Genomic DNA, 26,192 nt, shown 5'->3' with positions numbered 1-26,192 from the left:
GGTAACACTGTCGTTTTTTTTTCGGGTCGAAATTTTGAGTTTCGATATCTCAGCTCTGGAAGGGTCTAGAGCCTCCATTTTTGCACTCAGGTCAAAGTCTCGCGGCCCTCTATCATAATCCAGAGTTTTGAGAAGATTGGAGAAACTTGATTTTTCGCCCGAAAACGAAAAAAAAACGAAAGGGGTAACACTGTCGTTTTTTTTTCGGGTCGAAATTTTGAGTTTCGATATCTCAGCTCTGGACGGGTCTAGAGCCTCCATTTTTGCACTCAGGTCAAAGTCTCGCGGCCCTCCATCATAATCCAGAGTTTTGAGAAGATTGGAGAAACTTGATTTTTCGTCCGAAAACGGAAAAAAACGAAAGGGGTAACACTGTCGTTTTTTTTTTCGGGTCGAAATTTTGAGTTTCTATATCTCAGCTCTGGAAGGGTCTAGAGCCTCCATTTTTGCACTCAGGTCAAAGTCTCGCGGCCCTCTATCATAATCCAGAGTTTTGAGAAGATTGGAGAAACTTGATTTTTCGCCCGAAAACGGAAAAAAACGAAAGGGGTAACACTGTCGTTTTTTTTTTCGGGTCGAAATTTTGAGTTTCGATATCTCAACTCTGGAAGGGTCTAGAGCCTCCATTTTTGCACTCAGGTCAAAGTCTCGCGGCCCTCTATCATAATCCAGAGTTTCAAGAAGATCAGAGAAAGTCAAAATTTTGACCCGAAAAAAAAACGACAGTGGTACCCCTTTCGTTTTTTTTTCGGGTCGAAATTTTGAGTTTCAATATCTCAGCTCTGGAACGGTCTAGAGCCTCCATTTTTGCACTCAGGTCTAATTCTCAGGGCCCTCTATCATAATCCAGAGTTTTTAAAAGGATCAGAGAAACTCAAAATTTCGACCCAAAAAAAACGACAGTGGTACCCCTTTCGTTTTTTTTTCGGGTCGAAATTTTGAGTTTCGATATCTCAGCTCTGGAACGGTCTAGAGCCTCCATTTTTGCACTCAGGTCTAATTCTCAGGGCCCTCTATCATAATCCAGAGTTTCAAGAAGATCAGAGAAAGTCAAAATTTCGACCCAAAAAAAAACCGACAGTGGTACCCCTTTCGTTTTTTTTTTCGGGTCGAAATTTTGAGTTTCGATATCTCAGCTCTGGATCGGTCTAGAGCCTCCATTTTTGCACTCAGGTCTAAGTCTCATGGCCCTCTATCAGAATCCAGAGTTTTTAAAAGGATCAGAGAAACTCAAAATTTTGACCCGAAAAAAAAACGACAGTGGTACCCCTTTCGTTTTTTTTTCGGGTCGAAATTTTGAGTTTCGATATCTCAGCTCTGGAACGGTCTAGAGCCTCCATTTTTGCACTCAGGTCTAATTCTCAGGGCCTTCTATCATAATCCAGAGTTTCAAGAAGATCAGAGAAAGTCAAAATTTCGACCCCAAAAAAAAACGACAGTGGTACCCCTTTCGTTTTTTTTTCGGGTCGAAATTTTGAGTTTCGATATCTCAGCTCTGGAACGGTCTAGAGCCTCCATTTTTGCACTCAGGTCTAAGTCTCATAGCCCTCTATCAGAATCCAGAGTTTTTAAAAGGATCAGAGAAACTCAAAATTTTGACCCGAAAAAAAAACGACAGTGGTACCCCTTTCGTTTTTTTTTCGGGTCGAAATTTTGAGTTTCGATATCTCAGTTCTGGAACGGTCTAGAGCCTCCATTTTTGCACTCAGGTCTAAGTCTCATGGCCCTCTATCAGAATCCAGAGTTTTTAAAAGGATCAGAGAAACTCAAAATTTTGACCCGAAAAAAAAACGACAGTGGTACCCCTTTCGTTTTTTTTTCGGGTCGAAATTTTGAGTTTCGATATCTCAGCTCTGGAATGGTCTAGAGCCTCCATTTTTGCACTCAGGTCTAATTCTCAGGGCCTTCTATCATAATCCAGATTTTCAAGAAGATCAGAGAAAGTCAAAATTTTGACCTGAAAAAAAAACTGACAGTGGTACCCCTTTAGTTTTTTTTTCGGGTCGAAATTTTGAGTTTCGATATCTCAGCTCTGGAAGGGTCTAGAGCCTCAATTTTTGCACTCAGGTCTAATTCTCAGGGCCCTCTATCATAATCCAAAGTTTCAAGAAGATCAGAGAAAGTCAAAATTTCGACCCGGAAAAAAAAACGACAGTGGTACCCCTTTCGTTTTTTTTTTCGGGTCGAAATTTTGAGTTTCGATATCTCAGCTCTGGAACAGTCTATCCATGGCACCACTTCCAGGATTCAGCTCTGGGCTCCTCAGGGCTCACACCAGTCTGCAGACTTTTCAGATCCTACAAAAATGCTCACAAACATTACACAAAAGCAGTCATTTTAACAGCACAATGTCATTTGATTTATGTATTAAAAATAGCCTTACTTTATATTTTAGTAAAATCCCTGAAACCTTTTTTTCCCCCAGCGAATGCTGCCATCATCTTTCCTTGCAGGTCCTGCTCCACCACAAAAGCTCTGCAGCAAATGCAGAAATCAAGACTCAGAAAGGTGTTGTTGTAATTTCTCAGTTTGAAATTACAATCATTCAAATAAACTACAACTTGTTATCCATTTCTGTAGCTTACTCACTCAGAGCCATTGATGACAACATTCAGCATCATGAGCCTCTCTCCACCGGATAAACACACACGTGTTCTTCTGTCCCTGTGTAATACAGACAAGATTCTCATTACGAGCTCAACACTGCATTTACTTGCTGAGGTTGATGTGTTAACTCACTTTTAATCCATAAATGTTCCTCAATATATCAACACCAATAAGGGACAAATTAAATATATATCATGTTTAGTTACTTTATAGATGTGTTTACTTACAGCACATATTTGTCTAATGTAAGCAGTGTTGACAACAGTGACTTATCCTACATAATAGCACACACATGTATTTTTCATGTTGGGATGTGCTCACCTGCAATACTTATACAATATTTTCCTTCCTGATGTAAATAGACATTTTAAACAAGCGTATTTCAACTATATGGTTATATAAATCCACTTTGGAAACGTAACTTTACGGTTACTGGAGCTCCCCTGTTAGCTATAAATAATAAAACATGTGTTTACAGCAAAATCACAACTATACTATACTGTCTAACTCCTTTAGACTTTAAACAGTATAATGGCATAAATGCTACGTGGGATCTCAATATCTCAGCTCTGGAAGGGTCTAGACACTCCATTTTTGCACTCTGGTCTAAGTTTCTGGTCAAGAGGATCAGAGAAACTCAAAATTTTGACCCGAAAAAAAAAAGACAGTGGTACCCCTTTCGTTTTTTTTTTTTCGGGTCGAAATTTTGAGTTTCGATATCTCAGCTCTGGAAGGGTCTAGAGCCTCCATTTTTGCACTCAGGTCTAAGTCCCATGGCCTTCTATCATAATCCAGATTTTCAAGAAGATCAGAGAAAGTCAAAATTTTGACCTGAAAAAAAAAACTGACAGTGGTACCCCTTTAGTTTTTTTTTCGGGTCGAAATTTTGAGTTTCGATATCTCAGCTCTGGAAGGGTCTAGAGCCTCAATTTTTGCACTCAGGTCTAATTCTCAGGGCCCTCTATCATAATCCAAAGTTTCAAGAAGATCAGAGAAAGTCAAAATTTCGACCCGGAAAAAAAAACGACAGTGGTACCCCTTTCGTTTTTTTTTTCGGGTCGAAATTTTGAGTTTCGATATCTCAGCTCTGGAACGGTCTAGAGCCTCCATTTTTGCACTCAGGTCTAAGTCTCGTGGCCCTATCAGAATCCAGAGTTTCAAGAGGATCAGAGAAACTCAAAATTTTGACCCGAAAAAAAAAACGACAGTGGTACCCCTTTCGTTCGTTTTTCGGGTCGAAATTTTGAGTTTCGATATCTCAGCTCTGGAAGGGTCCAGAGCCTCCATTTTTGCACTCAGGTCTAAGTCTCGTGGCCCTCTATCAGAATCCAGAGTTTCAAGAGGATTAGAGAAACTCAAAATTTTGACCCAAAAAAAAAAACGACAGTGGTACCCCTTTCGTTTTTTTTTTCGGGTCGAAATTTTGAGTTTCGATATTTCAGCTCTGGAAGGGTCTAGAGCCTCCATTTTTGCACTCAGGTCTAATTCTCAGGGCCCTCTATCATAATCCAGAGTTTCAAGAAGATCAGAGAAAGTCAAAATTTTGACCTGAAAAAAAAACCGACAGTGGTACCCCTTTCGTTTTTTTTGGGGGTCGAAATTTTGAGTTTCGATATCTCAGCTCTGGAACGGTCTAGAGCCTCCATTTTTGCACTCAGGTCTAAGTCTCGTGGCCCTCTATCAGAATCCAGAGTTTCAAGAAGATCAGAGAAACTCAAAATTTTGACCCGAAAAAAAAAAACGACAGTGGTACCCCTTTCGTTTTTTTTTCTGGTCGAAATTTTGAGTTTCGATATCTCAGCTCTGGAAGGGTCTAGAGCCTCAATTTTTGCACTCAGGTCTAAGTCTCGTGGCCCTATATCAGAATCCAGAGTTTCAAGAGGATCAGAGAAACTCAAAATTTTGACCCCCAAAAAAAACGACAGTGGTACCCCTTTCGGTTTTTTTTGGGGTCGAAATTTTGATTTTCGATATCTCAGCTCTGGAACGGTCTAGAGCCTCCATTTTTGCACTCAGGTCTAAGTCTCGTGGCCCTATATCAGAATCCAGAGTTTCAAGAGGATCAGAGAAACTCAAAATTTTGACCCCCAAAAAAAACGACAGTGGTACCCCTTTCGTTTTTTTTTTTCGGGTCGAAATTTTGAGTTTCGATATCTCAGCTCTGGAACGGTCTAGAGCCTCCATTTTTGCACTCAGGTCTAAGTCTCATGGCCCTCTATCAGAATCCAGAGTTTTTTTAAAAGGATCAGAGAAACTCAAAATTTTGACCCGAAAAAAAAACGACAGTGGTACCCCTTTCGTTTTTTTTTCGGGTCGAAATTTTGAGTTTCGATATCTCAGCTCTGGAACGGTCTAGAGCCTCAATTTTTGCACTCAGGTCTAATTCTCAGGGCCCTCTATCATAATCCAGAGTTTCAAGAAGATCAGAGAAAGTCAAAATTTCGACCCAAAAAAAAAACGACAGTGGTACCCCTTTCGTTTTTTTTTTCCGGGTCGAAATTTTGAGTTTCGATATCTCAGCTCTGGAACGGTCTAGAGCCTCCATTTTTGCACTCAGGTCTAATTCTCAGGGCCCTCTATCATAATCCAGAGTTTCAAAAAGATCAGAGAAAGTCAAAATTTCGACCCCAAAAAAAAACGACAGTGGTACCCCTTTCGGGTTTTTTTCTGGTCGAAATTTTGAGTTTCGATATCTCAGCTCTGGAAGGGTCTAGAGCCTCCATTTTTGCACTCAGGTCTAAGTCTCGTGGCCCTATATCAGAATCCAGAGTTTCAAGAGGATCAGAGAAACTCAAAATTTTGACCCCCAAAAAAAACGACAGTGGTACCCCTTTCGTTTTTTTTTGGGGTCGAAATTTTGATTTTCGATATCTCAGCTCTGGAACGGTCTAGAGCCTCCATTTTTGCACTCAGGTCTAAGTCTCGTGGCCCACTATCAGAATCCAGAGTTTCAAGAGGATCAGAGAAACTCAAAATTTTGACCCGAAAAAAAAAAATCGAACGACAGTGGTACCCCTTTCGTTTTTTTTTTTCGGGTCGAAATTTTGAGTTTCGATATCTCAGCTCTGGAACGGTCTAGAGCCTCCATTTTTGCACTCAGGTCTAAGTCTCATGGCCCTCTATCAGAATCCAGAGTTTTTTTTAAAAGGATCAGAGAAACTCAAAATTTTGACCCGAAAAAAAAAACGACAGTGGTACCCCTTTCGTTTTTTTTTTCGGGTCGAAATTTTGAGTTTCGATATCTCAGCTCTGGAACGGTCTAGAGCCTCCATTTTTGCACTCAGGTCTAATTCTCAGGGCCCTCTATCATAATCCAGAGTTTCAAGAAGATCAGAGAAAGTCAAAATTTCGACCCAAAAAAAAAACGACAGTGGTACCCCTTTCGTCTTTTTTTCCGGGTCGAAATTTTGAGTTTCGATATCTCAGCTCTGGAACGGTCTAGAGCCTCCATTTTTGCACTCAGGTCTAATTCTCAGGGCCCTCTATCATAATCCAGAGTTTCAAGAAGATCAGAGAAAGTCAAAATTTCGACCCCAAAAAAAAACCACAGTGGTACCCCTTTCGGGTTTTTTTCTGGTCGAAATTTTGAGTTTCGATATCTCAGCTCTGGAAGGGTCTAGAGCCTCCATTTTTGCACTCAGGTCTAAGTCTCGTGGCCCTATATCAGAATCCAGAGTTTCAAGAGGATCAGAGAAACTCAAAATTTTGACCCCCAAAAAAAACGACAGTGGTACCCCTTTCGTTTTTTTTTGGGGTCGAAATTTTGATTTTCGATATCTCAGCTCTGGAACGGTCTAGAGCCTCCATTTTTGCACTCAGGTCTAAGTCTCGTGGCCCACTATCAGAATCCAGAGTTTCAAGAGGATCAGAGAAACTCAAAATTTTGACCCGAAAAAAAAAAATCGAACGACAGTGGTACCCCTTTCGTTTTTTTTTTTCGGGTCGAAATTTTGAGTTTCGATATCTCAGCTCTGGAACGGTCTAGAGCCTCCATTTTTGCACTCAGGTCTAAGTCTCATGGCCCTCTATCAGAATCCAGAGTTTTTTTTAAAAGGATCAGAGAAACTCAAAATTTTGACCCGAAAAAAAAAACGACAGTGGTACCCCTTTCGTTTTTTTTTTCGGGTCGAAATTTTGAGTTTCGATATCTCAGCTCTGGAACGGTCTAGAGCCTCCATTTTTGCACTCAGGTCTAATTCTCAGGGCCCTCTATCATAATCCAGAGTTTCAAGAAGATCAGAGAAAGTCAAAATTTCGACCCAAAAAAAAAACGACAGTGGTACCCCTTTCGTCTTTTTTTCCGGGTCGAAATTTTGAGTTTCGATATCTCAGCTCTGGAACGGTCTAGAGCCTCCATTTTTGCACTCAGGTCTAATTCTCAGGGCCCTCTATCATAATCCAGAGTTTCAAGAAGATCAGAGAAAGTCAAAATTTCGACCCCAAAAAAAAACCACAGTGGTACCCCTTTCGTTTTTTTTCTGGTCGAAATTTTGAGTTTCGATATCTCAGCTCTGGAAGGGTCTAGAGCCTCCATTTTTGCACTCAGGTCTAAGTCTCGTGGCCCTATATCAGAATCCAGAGTTTCAAGAGGATCAGAGAAACTCAAAATTTTGACCCCCAAAAAAAACGACAGTGGTACCCCTTTCGTTTTTTTTTGGGGTCGAAATTTTGATTTTCGATATCTCAGCTCTGGAACGGTCTAGAGCCTCCATTTTTGCACTCAGGTCTAAGTCTCGTGGCCCACTATCAGAATCCAGAGTTTCAAGAGGATCAGAGAAACTCAAAATTTTGACCCGAAAAAAAAAACGAACGACAGTGGTACCCCTTTCGTTTTTTTTTTCAGGTCGAAATTTTGAGTTTCGATATCTCAGCTCTGGAACGGTCTAGAGCCTCCATTTTTGCACTCAGGTCTAAGTCTCATGGCCCTCTATCAGAATCCAGAGTTTTTTTAAAAGGATCAGAGAAACTCAAAATTTTGACCCGAAAAAAAACGACAGTGGTACCCCTTTCGTTTTTTTTTCGGGTCGAAATTTTGAGTTTCGATATCTCAGCTCTGGAACGGTCTAGAGCCTCCATTTTTGCACTCAGGTCTAATTCTCAGGGCCTTCTATCATAATCCAGAGTTTCAAGAAGATCAGAGAAAGTCAAAATTTCGACCCAAAAAAAAAAACGACAGTGGTACCCCTTTCGTTTTTTTTTCGGGTCGAAATTTTGAGTTTCAATATCTCAGCTCTGGAACGGTCTAGAGCCTCCATTTTTGCACTCAGGTCTAATTCTCAGGGCCTTCTATCATAATCCAGAGTTTCAAGAAGATCAGAGAAAGTCAAAATTTCGACCCAAAAAAAAAAACGACAGTGGTACCCCTTTCGTTTTTTTTTTCCGGGTCGAAATTTTGAGTTTCGATATCTCAGCTCTGGAACGGTCTAGAGCCTCCATTTTTGCACTCAGGTCTAATTCTCAGGGCCCTCTATCATAATCCAGAGTTTCACGAAGATCAGAGAAAGTCAAAATTTCGACCCAAAAAAAAAACGACAGTGGTACCCCTTTCGTCTTTTTTTCCGGGTCGAAATTTTGAGTTTCGATATCTCAGCTCTGGAACGGTCTAGAGCCTCCATTTTTGCACTCAGGTCTAATTCTCAGGGCCCTCTATCATAATCCAGAGTTTCAAGAAGATCAGAGAAAGTCAAAATTTCGACCCCCAAAAAAAACGACAGTGGTACCCCTTTCGTTTTTCTTCGGGTCGAAATTTTGAGTTTCAATATCTCAGCTCTGGAACGGTCTAGAGCCTCCATTTTTGCACTCAGGTCTAATTCTCATGGCCCTCTATCAGAATCCAGAGTTTTTAAGAGGATCAGAGAAACTCAAAATTTTGACCCGAAAAAAAAAACGACAGTAGTACCCCTTTCGTTTTTTTTTTCGGGTCGTAATTTTGAGTTTCGATATCTCAGCTCTGGAACGGTCTAGAGCCTCCATTTTTGCACTCAGGTCTAATTCTCAGGGCCCTATATCATAATCCAGAGTTTCAAGAAGATCAGAGAAAGTCAAAATTTCGACCCAAAAAAAAAAACGACAGTGGTACCCCTTTCGTTTTTTTTTTTCGGGTCGAAATTTTGAGTTTCGATATCTCAGCTCTGGAAGGGTCTAGGGCCTCCATTTTTGCACTCAGGTCTAAGTCTCGTGGCCCTCTATCAGAATCCAGAGTTTCAAAAAGATCAGAGAAACTCAAAATTTTGACCGGAAAAAAAAACGACAGTAGTACCCCTTTCGTTTTTTTTTTCGGGTCGAAATTTTGAGTTTCGATATTTCAGCTCTGGAAGGGTCTAGAGCCTCCATTTTTGCACTCAGGTCTAATTCTCAGGGCCCTCTATCATAATCCAGAGTTTCAAGAAGATCAGAGAAAGTCAAAATTTCGACCCAAAAAAAAAAACGACAGTGGTACCCCTTTCGTTTTTTTTTCGGGTCGAAATTTTGAGTTTCGATATCTCAGCTCTGGAAGGGTCTAGAGCCTCCATTTTTGCACTCAGGTCTAAGTCTCATGGCCCTCTATCAGAATCCAGAGTTTCAAGAGCAGTGTTACCCCTTTCATCTTTTTTGGGGGGGGTCGAAATTTTGACTTTCTCTGATGTTCTTGAAACTCTGGATTCTGATAGAGGGCCATAACACTTAGACCTGAGTGCAAAAATGGAGGCTCTAGACCCTTCCTGAGCTGAGATATTGCGATCCTACGTAGCATTTATCCCATTATAAACCACTATTTTTATAATGGGATAAATGCTACGCGGGATGTCCATATCTCAGCTCTGGAAGGGTCTAGAGCCTCCATTTTTGCACTCAGGTCTAAGTCTCATGGCCCTCTATCAGAATCCAGAGTTTCATGAAGATCAGAGAAACTCAACATTTTTTGAAACTCAAAAAAATCACAATGAAAGCAATTATATCATTTTTTTTTCATTTGTTTTCATTTATAGAAGCCTCATGAGCTGGGAAAATGTACTTTTATATTTTTCAGAAACTTGAAACATAATTCAGGTCTGAGGGGGTTAATGCATTAGCGTGTTATTTTCTGGAAGTGTTTGGTCGAGGCTGTGTGAAATGCCTGCCTGTCACCCTCAATCCATCCGAGTCTCAGCGGGAGTCTTCACTAACGAGCAGGGCTCGAGTCCGGACCGGTCCAGTCCAGCACGCCGCTGGAGGACCTCTGGGGAGATTTACCACAGGTCATGCCCGTCTTAATGCAATAACAACGCCAAACAGTTTAGGGGGAGGCCGGGGCTTGTTGTCACACTAGTGAATATTCCTGTGTTTCTGAAGTTAATTTTGCTTATAGAAAATGTGAGTCATGCCACAATAGGAGCTGATGTATGAAGTAATGATGAATATGAAGTTGGCAAAAGTTCTTTTTACAAAAAATATATACATTTTAAAAATATATTGGCTGTTTAAAGGCTTTTAAATTTAATAGTCAAACAATTGTTTCAGTTAATGAAACAGCAAAAACACTAACATTGGTCTGGGCTGTTGTAACGAATTGTGTAACATTTTTTACAAAAACTTTTGATTTAACTTGTTACCTCAGAGAAAATTTTCATTTGAGTACAAATTTCAAAACAACAAAAACTTTGTTTGAAATATTAAAATATTTGTAGGCTGCAGCTTTTGTAACAATGAAACATCAAAAATTGAAATGATAACATTCAAAATATCAAAACGGTAGGTTACTATTACACAGGAGCCTAAACTCTGAGAAAACGATAACGTCAAGCGCACCAGAATAAAATATACTATTCAGAATTAAACAGTGTACCTGACTTACAGATTCAGTTAAATCACTACTTTTTCAAAAATGAATTGCTACTTTTTCAAAAATGAATCGCTACTTTTTCAAAAAGAATCTCTATTTTTTCAAAAGTGAATCGCTACTTTTTTCAAAAAGAATTGCTACTTTTTCAAAAAAAAGTATTGCTACTTTTTTCAAAAGTGAATCGATACTTTTTCCAAAAGAAATCCCTACTTTTGCAAAAATTAATCGATACTTTTTCAAAAGTGAATCGATACATTTTCAGAAAGAATCGCTACTTTTTTTCAAAAAAAGAATTGCTTTTTAAAAAAGAATAATGTAACAAAATATAAATGTAACAAATGTATAATAATGTAACAAATGTATAATAAAACTGTAATAAATGTATAGTTACATTGTAATAAACACAAAAACACATTGTAATGTATAATGAGACTGTAATAAATGTATAATTCAATTTTTACACTACTTTTTTCAAAAAGAATCGCTACTTTTTCAAAAGTGAATTGATACTTTTTCAAAAAAGAATCGTTACTTTTTCAAAAGTGAATATATACTTTTTTGAAAGTGAGTTGATACTTTTTCGAAAGTGAATCGCTACTTCAAAAAGAATAGCTACTTTTTCAAAAGTGAATTGATACTTTCAAAAAAAGAATCGCTACTTTTTTGAAAGTGAATCTATAATTTTTCGAAAGTGAATTGATACTTTTTCGAAAGTGAATCGCTACTTTTTCGAAAGTGAATTGCTACTTCAAAAAGAATCGCTACTTTTTCAAAAAGAATAATGTAACAAAATAATGATGTAACAAATGTAAAAAATACTACTAAATTTATAGTTACATTGAAATAAATGTATAATAACACTGTAATGTATAATTACTTTGCAATAAACGTATAATTACATTGTAATAAATATATAATAACAACCTTGAAAAGAATCGCTACATTTCTCTAAAAGAATCAGAATGTTTATTTTTAAACCACAACTTCAATGTGTGCTTTTCACAGATATATTTAACAATATCTTTTGCATTTCTATTCCAAACAATGTCAAACTTGGCACTGCACTTACTCGTGCCCATAGTAAGACACCTGTTAAGTTTGAAATCCATGGGACAAAACCTGATCGTTACTAAGGCAAAGACCATGTGACAACTTGCCCCATTCTTGCCTGCACATTCACACGTACTGTATGAAAACTATTGCTGACTTTTTGCAGAGAGGAAATACTGTGTTTGAATGTTATTTGTGTGACTGTATATATTGTATAGTCGTAATGGTAGACTATCTGGAAGAGATGCAGAGACGATTCCTCACCTAAAGTCCCACCTCCTGTCCTTTGGGAGGAGTTTGTCTGACCCGATGCAGGACCTCACGCTCCTGTCAGAACATAAGAAACGACAGAAACACACACACTGCTCCACTGGAACATCTTGGGAAATTATGCAGTGAAACATTCAACTCCTCTGAGGCTGAGAAGAAAAGGTTAGAACACATGTAGCTTCATTTAGACATTGTCTTACATAAAAGTTTATAGAATAGAGTCATTCATTTTTACTTATTATACATTTATTGCAATACTGAGTCTATACAATATTGTAAAAAAAAAAAAAAAAAAAAAAAGAAATGTATTGGAAATCGAATAACAGACTGTGGCAGAAATGCTTGTGAGTTTGTTTCTCATGCGAAATTTCGTGGAAACACAAACACCTGTGCACTTCAGCGTGTTTTCCTGGGATTGGTGCGTTTATACCCACATTTACCTGCCTCTGTGCCTCTGCCTCTTTTAGATGAGCAAGCGCTTGTCCCATGGAATCCACAGCAGGATATCAGATACATGTTGATCCTCAACCAAACATAAATACAATAACATGTCATATTATTTTAAAAGTTTTGGATACTGTTTTGAAGAATTATTATGACTTATTTAAAATGTATTGCATTTTTTTGGCCTATAATGAATGCTTATGATAAATAAATTGGTTAAAATGGCATGAAACTCATTCAAATATGTTCATTCATATATATATATACATATATATATATATATATATATATATATATATATATATATATATATATATATATATATATATATTCACATATGAATGAGCTTGAGCTGTTTAATAATACTAATATAATACTGAATCTGTTAAGTATGACATTATTTCAAAATCTATCCTTGCTTTCTTTATTTTTTGTAATGCATTTAAAATTGTGTATCATATAAAAACCTTTTTACAAAATTGAAGTGTCTTTAACTATAACATTAAAACAAATCATTTGATACAATGCTTTATTGTGTACTTACATGTTTTTTAACATTGTAGCTACTTATATTTGAATAACACCTGCATGTAATTAAACCTTGAGTAAGTACATTGGTGGTTACACTGCTTACCAGGGTTGCCAGGTTTGCATAAATATTAACACCCTAATATAAATGCATCTTGACTTTCCTGACATTAATCTTGTCTTTAAGCCTATAGTTGTTCTCCAGTACTCTCTGTGACACACTGAGTTTGAGGGATGACGGTCACTTACACCGCCAGGGTGGCGAACGCGCGCTTCTGCGGCTTCTCCAAACTACTGCTGGCCTGGAGGGGAAGCATCTATAAAGTCCTGTACAAAGAGTTGCTGGTTTTTTTCGCCATGTACACCGCAATCAGCATCACATACAGGTGTGTGTGTGTGTGTGTCCTCATCTGATGCTTTGATCGAGTCACATTTTATCTACATCATTTTCTTTACCAGATTCTTCCTTGTGGACGATCAGAAGAGATACTTTGAAAAGCTTTCCATTTACTGCAACAACTACGCCAGTCTCATCCCGATGTCTTTCGTATTAGGTACGCTCGTCCTGGGACAGCATAACCACTAAATTCAGTCAGTAATTTACACTGCCGATCAAAACTTTGAGAATCTTTTGCAACATTGTAAAGCCTTTACTGTCACTTTTGATCATTTTAATGCATCATTGCTGAATAAGTGTAAATTTCTTCCAAAATAGCCTAATTTTACTGAAATCACAGAATTCATCAGTGATGTTTATGATGTTGTTGATGTTGTTTTCTCAACAAACTATGAGGATGATGTAGATGATGAACAATCGATATTTTTCAAAAAGAATTGTTACTTTTTTCAAAAAGAATCGCTACTTTTTAAAAAAGAATCGCTGTTTTTAAAAAAAAAAATAATGTAACAAAATAAAAATGTAACAAATGTATAATTATAATGTACCAAATGTGCAGTATCACTGTAATAAATATAATTATATTGTAATAAATGCAAAAATACATTGTAATATATAATGAGACTGTAACAAATAATTCAATTTTTACACTACTTTTTTTTTTAAAAGAATCGCTACTTTTCCAAAAGAAATCCCTACTTTTTCAAAAGTGAATCGATAATTTTTCAAAAAAGAATCGCTACTTTTCGAAAAGTGAATCGCTACATTTCAAAAAAATAATCGCTACTTTTTCAAAAGTGAATCGATAATTTTTCAAAAAAGAATCGCTACTTTTCCAAAAGTGAATCGCTTCTTTTCAAAACAATAATCGCTAATTTTCAAAAGTAAATCGATACTTTTTCAAAAAGAATCGCTACTTTTTCAAAAGTGAATCGATACTTTAAAAAAAAGGATCTATACTTTTTTAAAAAAGAATCTATACTTTTTCGAAAGTGAATCGCTACTTTTTAAAAAAAGAATCGCTACTTTTTCGAAAGTGAATCTATACTTTTTCGAAAGTGAATCGATACTTTTTCAAAAGTGAATTGCTACTTTTTCAAAAAGAATCGCTACTTTAAAAAAAAGAATAATGTAAATAAAAATAATAATGTAACAAATGTCTAATAATAATGATGTAACAAATGTATAACACTGTAATAAATGTATAATTACATTGTAATTAGGGATGCACCGATCCACATTTTTTCACTTCCGATCCGATCCCGATACCTGACTTTGGATATCGGCCGATACCGATACTTTTCCGATACCAGACCTGTGTTTGCTTTAACATTATTTATCATTATTGTTGATTTTATATGATGCTGAAAAAAACACCTCTCTACAAGCAAGGATGATACGTACGTATGTAGCCTATGTCAATATATATATATATATATATATATATATATATATATATATATAATAGATATATTAAACAATAGATAGACAATTAAACAAAGATATACGCATTATACAGGCCTACACAGTGCTTTAATTTCAGGAAGGTCTACTAACATTATTCAGGTATATCGTCTAAAAAGAATTATAATAAAGTAATCAAAAGTAAAATAGCACTGCAAAGTTTATCATAGATATATTTATGCTTATTAAAGCTGAAGTTATTCATTCAAGAGCTGTGAGTGATTTTCTCTTTGCCTTTGGTTGTTTTATTCTCAGTAATGTCGCAATCGTCACATTTATACTGCTGCCCCTTTAAGAACTAGTGCGGATTTCATAGTCTACTGATGCACCATATTTTCTCCCAACTATTTCCATAAACCGTTTATGTCTAAAATGAACGTAGTTAAGTGATAATCTCCAAGCCGGTCGTTTTGACATTTTTGTGCAGGCTACATTTGATCGTTTAGACGCGCATATGAAGCCCAAAGTATAATTTGCTTGTCTGTTTCGGAGCGCGCGCCGCCCTCTTGCGCAAATTTTCTGCTTTTAATAGCTCTTTTTATTATTAAAAGCGTCCCGCAATTTAGCAACAGCAGAGACTGCATTTTACAACAATCACAGATCGTGCTGATTCTGTCTTAAAGTTTGAGTTTTAGGGAGAAATGACAGTGCACCGCCGCGATGGGAAGGAAGTTGGCTACACAGAATGCGGCTATTGTTTAATTTTTTTTTCTTTAATCTTTGGAAATCAGACTAATATCACAGATCTAAAGTGTAACCAGGCTATGTTTTCTCTGTCGTCACTCATTAAGCAGGGCTGTCGTGTTGTGCATGCTGTGGCACCGCGTGAGAGATCTCTCTCTCTTTCTCTTCTGGACTGCGAATTGCAAACATGCATCACAGACAAATAGTTTAATTTATACGGCTTTGCAAATATTGCATTTTGCTGTCTTGCTCTGCTGCGGTGTTTCCAGTGTGAAGTATTTCCACCATAGGATTTCCACACAGCGAACATATTGGTAGCTCAATGCTATCCTGCTAGCTGGCTGCAAACTGCGGAATGGATTTCTTGAGCGGGCGTCTGTGTGTCTCATTGAGCCCTATTTTTTACAGTCTATGATTGAGCTGCACCTCCGTTCAGGATATCCATTCCACAGTTTGCAGCCAGCTAGCAGACTAGCAGCCCTGGGGAATCCCTTTTGGAGTCATTTCAGCAGCCAACGTTAAAGCGCAGACATGGATCATAAATATCGGATTTCTCCGCAGGTTGGATCGGAAAAATCCGATACGTGAATTACGCTGGTATCGGTCCCGATACCGATACTGGATCGGATCGGCCCCATCCCTAATTGTAATAAACCCAAAAATACATTGTATGTATAATGAGACTGTAACAAATGTATAATTAAATTTTTACACTACTTTTTCCAAAAAGAATCGCTACTTTTTTCATAAAGAATCGCTGCTTTTTTTCAAAAAACATGTCATATTATTGTTTATGATGTCGTTGATGTTGTTTTCACAACAAACAAAAAATATTAGGATGATGCCAACAAGTTAAAGGGATTTTAGCAGATGACAAACAAACAAAAAACTTTTTATATCACACGCAGGGTTTTACGTGACATTAATAGTGAATCGCTGGTGGAGTCAGTACACCTCCATCCCGCTGCCAGACAGGATCATGTGCACGCTCTCTGGGGGCGTGCAGGGCGGGGACGAGCATGGCCGGCTTCTGAGACGCACGCTGATGCGCTACACCAGTCTGTCCGCGCTCCTGATCCTGCGCTCCGTCAGCACTGCTGTGTTCAAGAGATTCCCCACCATGGATCACGTAGTTGAAGCAGGTAACATGAGTTTACAACACTGTAGAGACCAAGACTGCATTTTACACCTTCACACCAGGTGGCGCAACCCACCATTATTCAGCTGATCGGCCTATTGTCTTTGACCACTGAGAAGAACTAGGGGTACCGTTTAAGAAGAACTTAAATGGTTAAGAAGCCCAGAAAAAGATATTAAACAAGATTTTAAATCTATTTCTAAGTTACCACAGAATGTTTTTGTAGTCGTTGTGACTTTTATCAAAAACACACCAATGATAACAAGTACTGTGTTTGAAATCGCCTCCTATCCACAAGTTTCCGAGAGGCGCTCCTGTAAAAAATAAAGTGGGTGAAACTTCCGGTAAGGCGGCGGAAGTAGCATTCCAATGGTATTTTGTGTGTTAGTTAGCGAAGAGGCTAGCTGTTTTTCGAAGAATTATTTTACTATTTAAAGACGCAAATCTTTATGAGAGATGTCGTTACAGAACTCATGGACAACATGTGCTGTTCGCGGTTGTATGTAACCGGACTAAACCAATTCAGTGGCTTAAACGTGATTGTTTTGAACATAAGCCGGAAAAGAAATCAGAGTGATCCTGCCAACGACTGTAACGGAAAAGCGCTTCGATTACATATAGGCATAACGCCGTAACTTCAGCGCTGGAACGCGTTGCTGGTGGGTAAAACAAAGGCAGAGTGCCTAACTGATGTTAAAGTACCCGTGAACCGGAAGTTGCAAACGATTTTTCTCCAGTGCTGTGACGTATTTCCAAGTGAAACGGAATATTGAACAGAGGGCAGGGTTTTACTCTAGCGCTCCTCCTCCATCTCTCGCTCATAGCAAAGTGGTTGAGTGGTTAAGCGTTTCCCCACCCAAGCTGTGAAACCTACGTCATCAGAAAAAGAAACCGTTCCAGACCGGAAGTAACTTTTCAGATTTTGATTAAAGATTACCAAGGTAAAACATTTTTTTTATATATTTTTACTTGCACGGATTAATTGTTCACCACAAGACTAGTAATATGCGCTAACAAAGTAAATAGGTTCAATTTTGATTTCACAGGGACTTTAAGGGCTTCTGCCTTTGCTTTCCCTCTGCTTTTGGGAGTTATGGCAAAAACAACGATCTTATTTCTAGCAGAAAAGCAAATTGACACAAGATATTTATCCACATGATAAAACTGATGTCCATTGTTCCAAATATGACATTAACTCATTTTGACCAAAATTGAAGCTAAGGTCTTTTGCCTTTGCATGGCAGTATAGTGGACTCATGTAGGGAATAGTGAATGAGGATGTCCACAAGTTTCCTACGCCCTATGAGGCCTTGCGCCAAAAGTGGGCGCGTCTTCCGGTTCGAAGTAAACAAAGCGCGACTTGACATACTTCCAGAGCCCGTCTCTGATACTTCACGCTCGTTCATTCAACAGATGACAGTCATTCAAGTTATAGCCATCAAAAACTAGCTAAAGATGTGGGAACACAACCTCGACGTTGTTTTACCCACCAGCAACGCGTTCCAGCGCTGAAGTTACGGCGTTATGCCTATATGTAATCGAAGCGCTTTTCCCACATGCATTAAAGGGTTAGTTCACCCAAAAATGAAAATTAAGTCATTAATTACTCACCCCCATGCTGTACCAACCCCGTAAGACCTTCGTTCATCTTCGGAACACAAATAAAGATATTTTTGATTGAATCTGAGAGCTGGATCACTCTTCCATAGACAGCCTGAGGGACTGCCTCTTGACGGCCCAGAAAGTCATTAAAAGAAAAGGTTTAAATATTCCATGTGCCTACAGTGGCTCAACTATAACTTTATCAAGCGACGAGACTACTTTTTGTGCGAAAAAAAAAACGTAAATAACGACTTTATTCGACTTTCCATTAACTTCCTTATGGGCGCATGCGCGAGAACTGAGACGAGACCGTTCTTCTTCGACTACTTTTTGTTACCGGCTGCTCACCGCTTAGGAGTTTTACCGCCCCCTACCGTATAAGATGACGTACTGATATAGCCGGAGGCGCAAAACGTTCGGTTTACAAGCAGTACGTCATCTTATACGGTAGGGGGCGGTAAAACTCCTAAGCGGTGAGCAGCCGGTAACAAAAAGTAGTCGAAGAAGAACGGTCTCATCTCAGTTCTCGCGCATGCGCCCATAAGGAAGTAATGGAAAGTCGAATAAAGTCGTTATTTACGTTTTTTTTCGCACAAAAAGTAGTCTCGTCGCTTGATAAAGTTATAGTTGAGCCACTGTAGGCACATGGAATATTTAAACCTTTTCTTTTAATGACTTTCTGGGCCGTCAAGAGGCAGTCCCTCAGGCTGTCTATGGAAAAGTGATCCAGCTCTCAGATTCAATCAAAAATATCTTTATTTGTGTTCCGAAGATGAACGAAGGTCTTACGGGGTTGGTACAGCACGGGGGTGAGTAATTAATGACTTAATTTTCATTTTTGGGTGAACTAACCCTTTAAATAAAGTGAAAATAAAATTGTACCGCTGTTGCAGTGGTACTGTGTTAACTAGTACTAGTAGTAGGTCTACAAGTTTCCTCGTGCCATACAGGGTGACAATCTGACAGTCCACTCACTGACAGAAAACAACGCGAGTAGGTTGGCCAGGCCTCACAACACGACTCACGACACACCTCCCCTGGCGAGGAGAAAAGAAAACATTCCCACGCACACAAAACAACCCAGCAAATACAAATATAAAAGATCGCAGCTTACCTTTAAAAAAAAAAAACATGGTCAAAATCCATGGAAAACAACATCCATTGAGAAGACAAATCCATTGTTTAAATCCATCATGTGCCGGTTGGCTCGCCTTATCTATCAAAGTGCAAAGTTGTCTGGAGGTTTACATTCAATTTTAAGTGTCGCTGTGGGTAACGTTAGCTAGTAGGGTAACCAGAAGTCCCGTTTATGAAACTGTCCCGGCTAAACCGTAAAGCTAAAAGCTATGAGCTAAAAGTCACGAAGTAGCTAGCAGCTAGCACTTGGTCACTCACTCACTGCTGTTGTCGGAAAAAGAACAGACGTGAATTAAAGGTCGCGTTTACTTAAAACTGGTAAAACTCGTGGTGCAGTCATAGTTGTAAAATATCTCATCTGTTTTTGTCGTTTATATTCATAGCTTTAAAAAAAGTGAGAATTATTTCATATAAATTATTTTAAATAAATTATGTTTTATAACTCGTATTAAAAATAAATAATTAAAACTAAAGTTAAAATTAAAATTAAAGTTCTAAAATGATCCAATACAGATAATAGCCTTCTCATTATTTTTTTAATATTCTATTGATGTAAAATTAATCCTTACTAGACAGAACCCACTAAATGTTATTTCAATGCTTTCATTGTTATCACAGAAATATTTGTATAGAGTGATAAAAGTCAAAATGGTCAATAAATTAGAAGTTAAGGTATTTTGCCTTTGTATGAACCATTAGTGTTTTGCAGATAATGCAAAGGCAGAATACATTAACTTACGAATAAAGGTCAAGGGTCAAGTTTGAGCTCAAATTTTTTTTTATGTAGATAAATATATTCATTATGACAACTACTTGGCAAATTTTCAGTGTCCTACCTATCATACAATTGGCTGGACAACAAAAAAACTTTAAACTCATTTTTCTCACACTCTGGCGAGTTAAGGTCTAGTGAATTTAGACACTGAGTGCACCGGAAGTACAAATTTTGTGATACAGAGTCAGACAGATCCTTTTGTCCACAAATTAGGTGTTCCTTACAAGAGATATAAATTCAGTGGGAAAAAAGAAAAAAAAGTAAATGAGTTAATATATCAAAAATTGGTCAGTATTGCAAGATGTTAACTAAAAATTGGGGAATTGTGAGGAATTTTAATAAGATTTGTACAGTATAAAGATGTTTTTTTTTTGAGGAAAAAAGTCTGAATTCAGAGAAAATCATTTTTGAATTGCAAGAAATAGTCAGAATTAGGGCTGTCAACCGATTAATCGCATCCAAAATAAAAGTTTGTGTTTACATAATATATGTGGGTGCACTGTGTATAATTATTATATATATATATATATACACACATGCATGTATAGTTAAGAAAAAATATTTATATATAAAATATTGATATTTATATATAATAAAAATAATATATAAATCTATATACAGTATATACATGAAAATATTTATTAAATATATACAAGCATGTGTGTGTATTTATATATATACACACAAAATAATTATACACAGTGCACCCACATATATTATGTAAACACAAACTTTTGGATGCGATTAATCCAAAAGTTTGATAAAAATAAAAAAGGTGATTGTCACTTTTTATCTAGCAATTATTTACGTATTACTTAATAACTAACACGCAATCGCAAGTTTATATCACACAATTTGGAGAAAAAAAAATAGTCCGAATTGCAAGATGTAAACTCACAATTGTAAGATAAAAAGTCGCACTTTCCGTTTAAATGGTTTTGTTCTGTGGCAGAAACAAGCTTACATAGAATTGTAAGTTAATATCTTAAACACCAAAAAAAAAAAAAAAAACATATTTCAGAATTAACTCAAAATTGCCAGGTAAAAATTCAAAATTAAATCAGAATTGAGCATTATAAACTTGCATTTCTGAGAAAAAAAAAAAGAAAAAAAAACATTTTCAGGGGGAAAAAAGACCAGAATTTCAAGAAAGTAAAACTGCCAGATATAAACTTGGAATTGTGGGAAATAGTCAAAATTGTGAGTTAAAAAAAATCTTAATTACCTTTTTTTTTCTTCCTATTTTCAGAAACTGACCTCCATAGACACCCGACACTGAACACCATCTGTCTGTTTCTAGGTTTCATGACAAGAGAAGAGCGTAAGAAGTTTGAGAGTTTACAGTCTCCCTATAATAAGTACTGGGTCCCGTGTGTGTGGTTCACTAACCTGGCCGCGGTCGCCCGCTGTGACGGCAGAATCAAAGACGACAACACTTATAAACTTCTACTGGAGGTGACTACATTCAAAAGATCTTTGCAGGTTTTACACGACAGTATTGACCAGAGTAAGAACATTCAATTTGAAAGATTCGATGTCTAGTGTAAAAGCGCACGTTTGAAAGGATAAATCTTTTTTTCCTTATGTTGTTTTCTTCAATGTTGTTTTATAGGAGCTGAACAATTTCAGAGGGAAATGCAGCATGCTTTTCCACTATGACATGATCAGCATACCATTGGTCTACACACAGGTCAGATACATGCTTAAAGGGATAGTTCACCCAAAAACAACAAAAACTACAAACTGTCCCTTTAAGATGAGAGAGACTGAAACAGTTTTCATGGCATGTGATGGACTAACTGATATCTTTTGCCATCGCAGGTTGTTAGTCTGGCAGTTTACAGTTTCTTCCTGGTGTGTCTGATTGGTCGTCAGTTTCTGGACCCGGGTCAGGGTTACCCGGGTCACGACCTTGACCTTTACGTCCCCATCTTTACCCTTCTGCAGTTCTTTTTCTATGCTGGCTGGTTGAAGGTCAAGAAACCTGAATCACTAATATAATTGAAATATAAATTAGATGCCCCTCCCCTTTCACATATGACCCCGCCCACAAGTGTAACCCAGTATCATGACTAATTTAATCAACATTAGCCATTACTATTTGTGTGTGTGTCATCATAATTATCTCTCAGGTGGCAGAGCAGCTCATAAATCCGTTTGGAGAGGATGATGATGACTTTGAGTCCAACTGGTTGATAGATAGAAACTTCCAGGTGCCACTTGCTGTTTACAATACATCAAATTATATATTCGGTTTGTCCTTCATTCGTTTCACACTGTCACTATTGAGATATTCTGTGTGTGTGTGTGTTTAAAAGGTGTCAATGATGGCGGTGGATGAGATGTATGGAGATTTGCCTGTGATGGAGCGAGATCGATACTGGAATGATTCGAATCCTCGTCCGCCGTACACAGCCGCGACGCTCTTCGTGCTGCGCAAACCCTCTTTCCAAGGCTCCACCTTTGACATGGCGTCAGTGCTCACCAAACACAGATATACACTCATCTGTTCAGGCCAGACACCTCATCACCACTGCAAACAATAGCCCTTTCACACATAGGGCCCTATCTCTCACCCGGCGCAAATAGGACTGCAAATAGTTAAAATAGTACTGCGCCATGGAACAAGCGCACCTCGTTCATCACGCTCTTAAAGGGAATGTGATTTTACGCTCTTATTGGCTTATTTCCGTTACGCCCAAACCACACCTATGAATAATGAAGCTATTTCAAACCAACCCCTTTTAAACTTGTGGCGGGCACAAGAGTCATTTATCCCACCGGTAAAATAGCAACAGCACCCAAGACCCGCCGCCCACGAAGTTACTTACGATTCGTGGTTGATACTTGGATTTCAGATTGTTAAAATAGGGGGGCCATACAGTCTTTACATTACTGGCGGTTAAGAGATCAGGATCTGTGTGTGAACAAGACCTTTTCAACAATATCGGTAGATCAGTTCTGGCAATTTAACAGTAAGGGAAGTTGTAACATTACCAGTAAATTATCGGTATGATGCTGTCGGGATTTGCGCTTTTCACGTTGACGTCAAAAAACGTTGTTTAATTGAACAGATACTGAAAGTATAAGCTCTTCTCCTCATGCGGGCAGATGAAGACAACAGCATTTAAAGATCATTTCCGATGACTGACATCACACAATTTAACGGTATTTTGGTGCTGATGTGTGAATGGTCTTTACGGATGAAAAGCCAGAACGCCGTTGCTTGTGTGAAATCGTGTTCATTTTACGGTAATTTACCGGGATTGCTGTGTGAAAATAAAATGGTAACGCTTCCTTTTACATGTACATACTATGTACTTATTATAATAATTACAATTACTGTGTAATAACTAGGTACTAACCCTGAACCTAAACCATGTACTTACCTTATATTAGCCAGTACTTTCTAGGTAAGTACACTGTAAGTACTGTAAAAGGAGGCATTAATAACAAAACATGGTGGATTACAGTCAATAAATAGCTGCTACTCATTTAACTATTATTTTTAAAGTAATAGTTTGCAAAAAAAAAAATATTTATTTAATGCCGGTTTATAAATTTATGGTACATTTTTGGTTGAATTATTAAAAAAAATATATACTTTTATTCAGCAAGGATGCATTAAATTGATAGAAAGTGAAAAAACATTTATTTTGATGTTTCTGTTCATCAAAGAATCATGAAAAATAAGCATAACAACTGTTTTCAACATTGATAATAATCCTGAATATTTTTTAAAGGAGCAAATAATCGTTAGAATGATTTCTGAAATATCATGTGACACTGAAGATTTAGAGTAACGATCACAGGAATAAATTACATTTATTTAAATACAAAATATTTTAAATTACTAATATTCCACACAGTTTTTAATTTATTTTTAGATAAATAAATGCAGCCTTGGTTTAGCAGAAGAGACTTCTTTCAAAAACACATTAACAAAATGCTGGGTTGTTTCAACCCAAATTTGGGTCAAATATGGACAAACCCAAATGTTGGGTTAAAATGTAATTTAAAAAAATGGAATTGAAGTTGGGTTCATTTTAAATTAAATTTTTAACCCAAAATTTGGGTCGAAACAACCCAGCATTGTTTAGTGTGTATTAAAAATATTATCAACTCCAAACTTGACGATGAAAATATTTGTTTGAATTAATTTGTTGAAAATATTGTTGAAATAAATAGATCTGAACATTTCAAATCCCCCAGAATTCCTAAAGAGGAGATGCATTTCCAGCCTCTGAAGGAGATCTCCGAGAACCTGGAGGAATCCGTGAAGAGGACGCACAACCTCGCCCTCTTCAACCGGCTCCTCGGCTCCCCGTCTCCCTCGGGCTTCATGAGCGGAGCCTTACGCCGCACCTCCACCCAGTTGCACCGCCTGACCCGCTCCGTCAGCCCCGACCCCTCCTTCTCCGACGCCGAGGAAGAGGATGAGGAAGAGGAGAGGAGTGTGGGAACGGCCGGCTCTGTCCCGTCTGGACTCGGGTTGGACACCACAGAGAGCACCATCTGCAGCTTCGGGGGATCCATCAGCACCTGTCCTCCGCCCTCAGGTGTGGAGTTCCTCCAGCGAGATGGACGAGGTGAAGAGAAAAAGGAGACGATGCTGGAGAAAGACTCACTAGTGCCGAAAATCCCACCGCCCACAGCACAGGCGGGTCGCAAGAGTCCTCTCGCTATGGGACGAGTCGATTCTCATTTCTGCTCCTCAAACACCACCAACCGCTCCGTACCCGACTTGTACTCTTTCCAGCCAATCCGTGACCCGGCAAAGGTCATGACTCCAAAACCCAATCCACCCAATAGCAAAGCAGAAGCAGTGTCTTTACTGACCGTCCCGTCGCTTGAAGTCTCGGCATTTCCGGTGAATTCAGAAAGAGAGCAGATGCTATAAAGGCTACCAAAGTTAATGGCTGTGTCCGAAATCTCCACTCAAACCACTACTCACTACATAGAGCACTATATAGTGAGCTCACCAGCATAATAGAAACACTATTTCGTCATTGATTAATCATAATTGATTACGTCATTGCTGTCGCCCGTCCGCCATTTTTACGATCAGCGCAACGCATGATGGTATGTAGGGATTGGGTTAGTGACCATCGGTTGTACACTACTTTTCAAAATGCATTCTGGGATACATTGAGTGGACTATATAGGGTATAAAAATTAATCCACTATATAGTGAGTAGTGGGAGATTTCGGACACAGCCAATGTGTGAGTGTAGGGTCAGAGGTCACAGGGTCGAGTTGTAAGGTCAAGGAGACACCAAATATTTGAGCAACGTGATCGCTTTCATGCTATATGCAACCAGAAGGTTTGGATGCACTTGTATGTAATTTGTTGAATTATAATACTTGGCAGATTATTTGTATTTTTAAACTTTATCTTTTAGATTCTTCTGAAAGCGAATGCTATGACGAATAATCATGTGACAGAACAATGATAATCAGCACTGAAACTGATCTAGTTTTTCAAAATAGAGTGAATGTCTACATAAAATAGCAACTTTTTTTCTGTTTTGAATGTATGACAATAATTTGAAAGAATCTCTCTTATGCATATGAATAATGGCGTTATTAGGCTTGATGTTCATATGAACTGCTTGGAAATAATCCTTATGAGTATTGCTGCATTGTAAGACTGGTGGTGCTTATATATATATTAAAATAAAGTGCAAATCTGAGTATTTCACAATCTGCTCAGTTACTGGGATTTTCATGCACAACCATTTCTAGGGTTTACAAAGAATGGTGTGAAAAGGGAAAAACATCCAGTATATGTAGCATATGTTGATGCTTGAGGTCAGAGGAGAATGGGCCGACTGATTCAAGCTGATAGAAGAGCAACTTTGACTGAAATAACCACTCGTTACAACCGAGGTATGCAGCAAAGCATTTGTGAAGCCACAACCTTGAGGCGTTTCACAGGAAGAGGAGTCAGTGTTGTTTCACTCAAGGCTGATGAAAGTACATGAGTAGTTGAGAAATGTATCTCAGTTCGTTTGAGTTTAACGTGAGACCAAATATTTAGTAGGGTTCAAATCTAGACAAAACATCATTCTCAAGACACTTGGTTGTCTTTGCAGTTTGCAGCATTGACTTCTTGAAAAATGTCACAATGACATCTTTCTCCCTGTTTCACTTGCGGTAGAGAGACAGTAATTATTATATTTCTCAGCAGATTTTTGAACTTTCCATATTGTTTTTTAGTCTCTGATGTTTTTGTGAGACAGCAATGGCTTTTTAAACAGTACATTTGCTTAAATTTTGCAATTTTTTTGAGCGC

General features: G+C 37.9%; 1 protein-coding gene and 1 long non-coding RNA gene across 3 annotated transcripts; one reads left to right on the top strand and one right to left on the bottom strand.

The window, feature by feature from the left end:
- Positions 1–2,166: 2,166 nt before the first annotated feature.
- Positions 2,167–11,874, bottom strand: LOC148978479 (uncharacterized). 2 transcript variants are annotated; one of them, XR_016169007.1, is made up of 4 exons: positions 11,723–11,874; positions 2,590–2,664; positions 2,384–2,475; positions 2,167–2,297 (listed from the first exon to the last, which is right to left on the bottom strand). It is a non-coding gene; the product is annotated as an uncharacterized LOC148978479 (long non-coding RNA). The 2 variants fall into 2 exon arrangements; XR_016169006.1 differs by lacking the exon at positions 11,723–11,874 and having other exon boundaries at positions 2,590–2,976.
- A 1,041-nt stretch (positions 11,875–12,915) lies between these two features.
- On the top strand, positions 12,916–24,888 carry best2 (bestrophin 2). Its single transcript, XM_039686175.2, has 9 exons — positions 12,916–13,086; positions 13,160–13,254; positions 16,154–16,387; positions 21,198–21,352; positions 21,510–21,587; positions 21,719–21,871; positions 22,030–22,110; positions 22,216–22,370; positions 24,110–24,888. The coding sequence occupies exons 1-9, from the start codon at positions 12,935–12,937 to the stop codon at positions 24,795–24,797; spliced, it is 1,791 nt and encodes a 596-aa protein (XP_039542109.2). The 5' UTR covers positions 12,916–12,934; the 3' UTR covers positions 24,798–24,888.
- The last annotated feature ends 1,304 nt before the right edge of the window (positions 24,889–26,192 follow it).

The sequence above is a fragment of the Pimephales promelas genome, chromosome 6 (assembly GCF_988280905.1).
Source record: "Pimephales promelas chromosome 6, fPimPro1.hap1.1, whole genome shotgun sequence".
NCBI lineage: Eukaryota > Metazoa > Chordata > Actinopteri > Cypriniformes > Leuciscidae > Pimephales > Pimephales promelas.
Note: the sequence above shows the minus strand (reverse complement) of the source record. Positions and strands in the feature narration are given on the sequence as shown.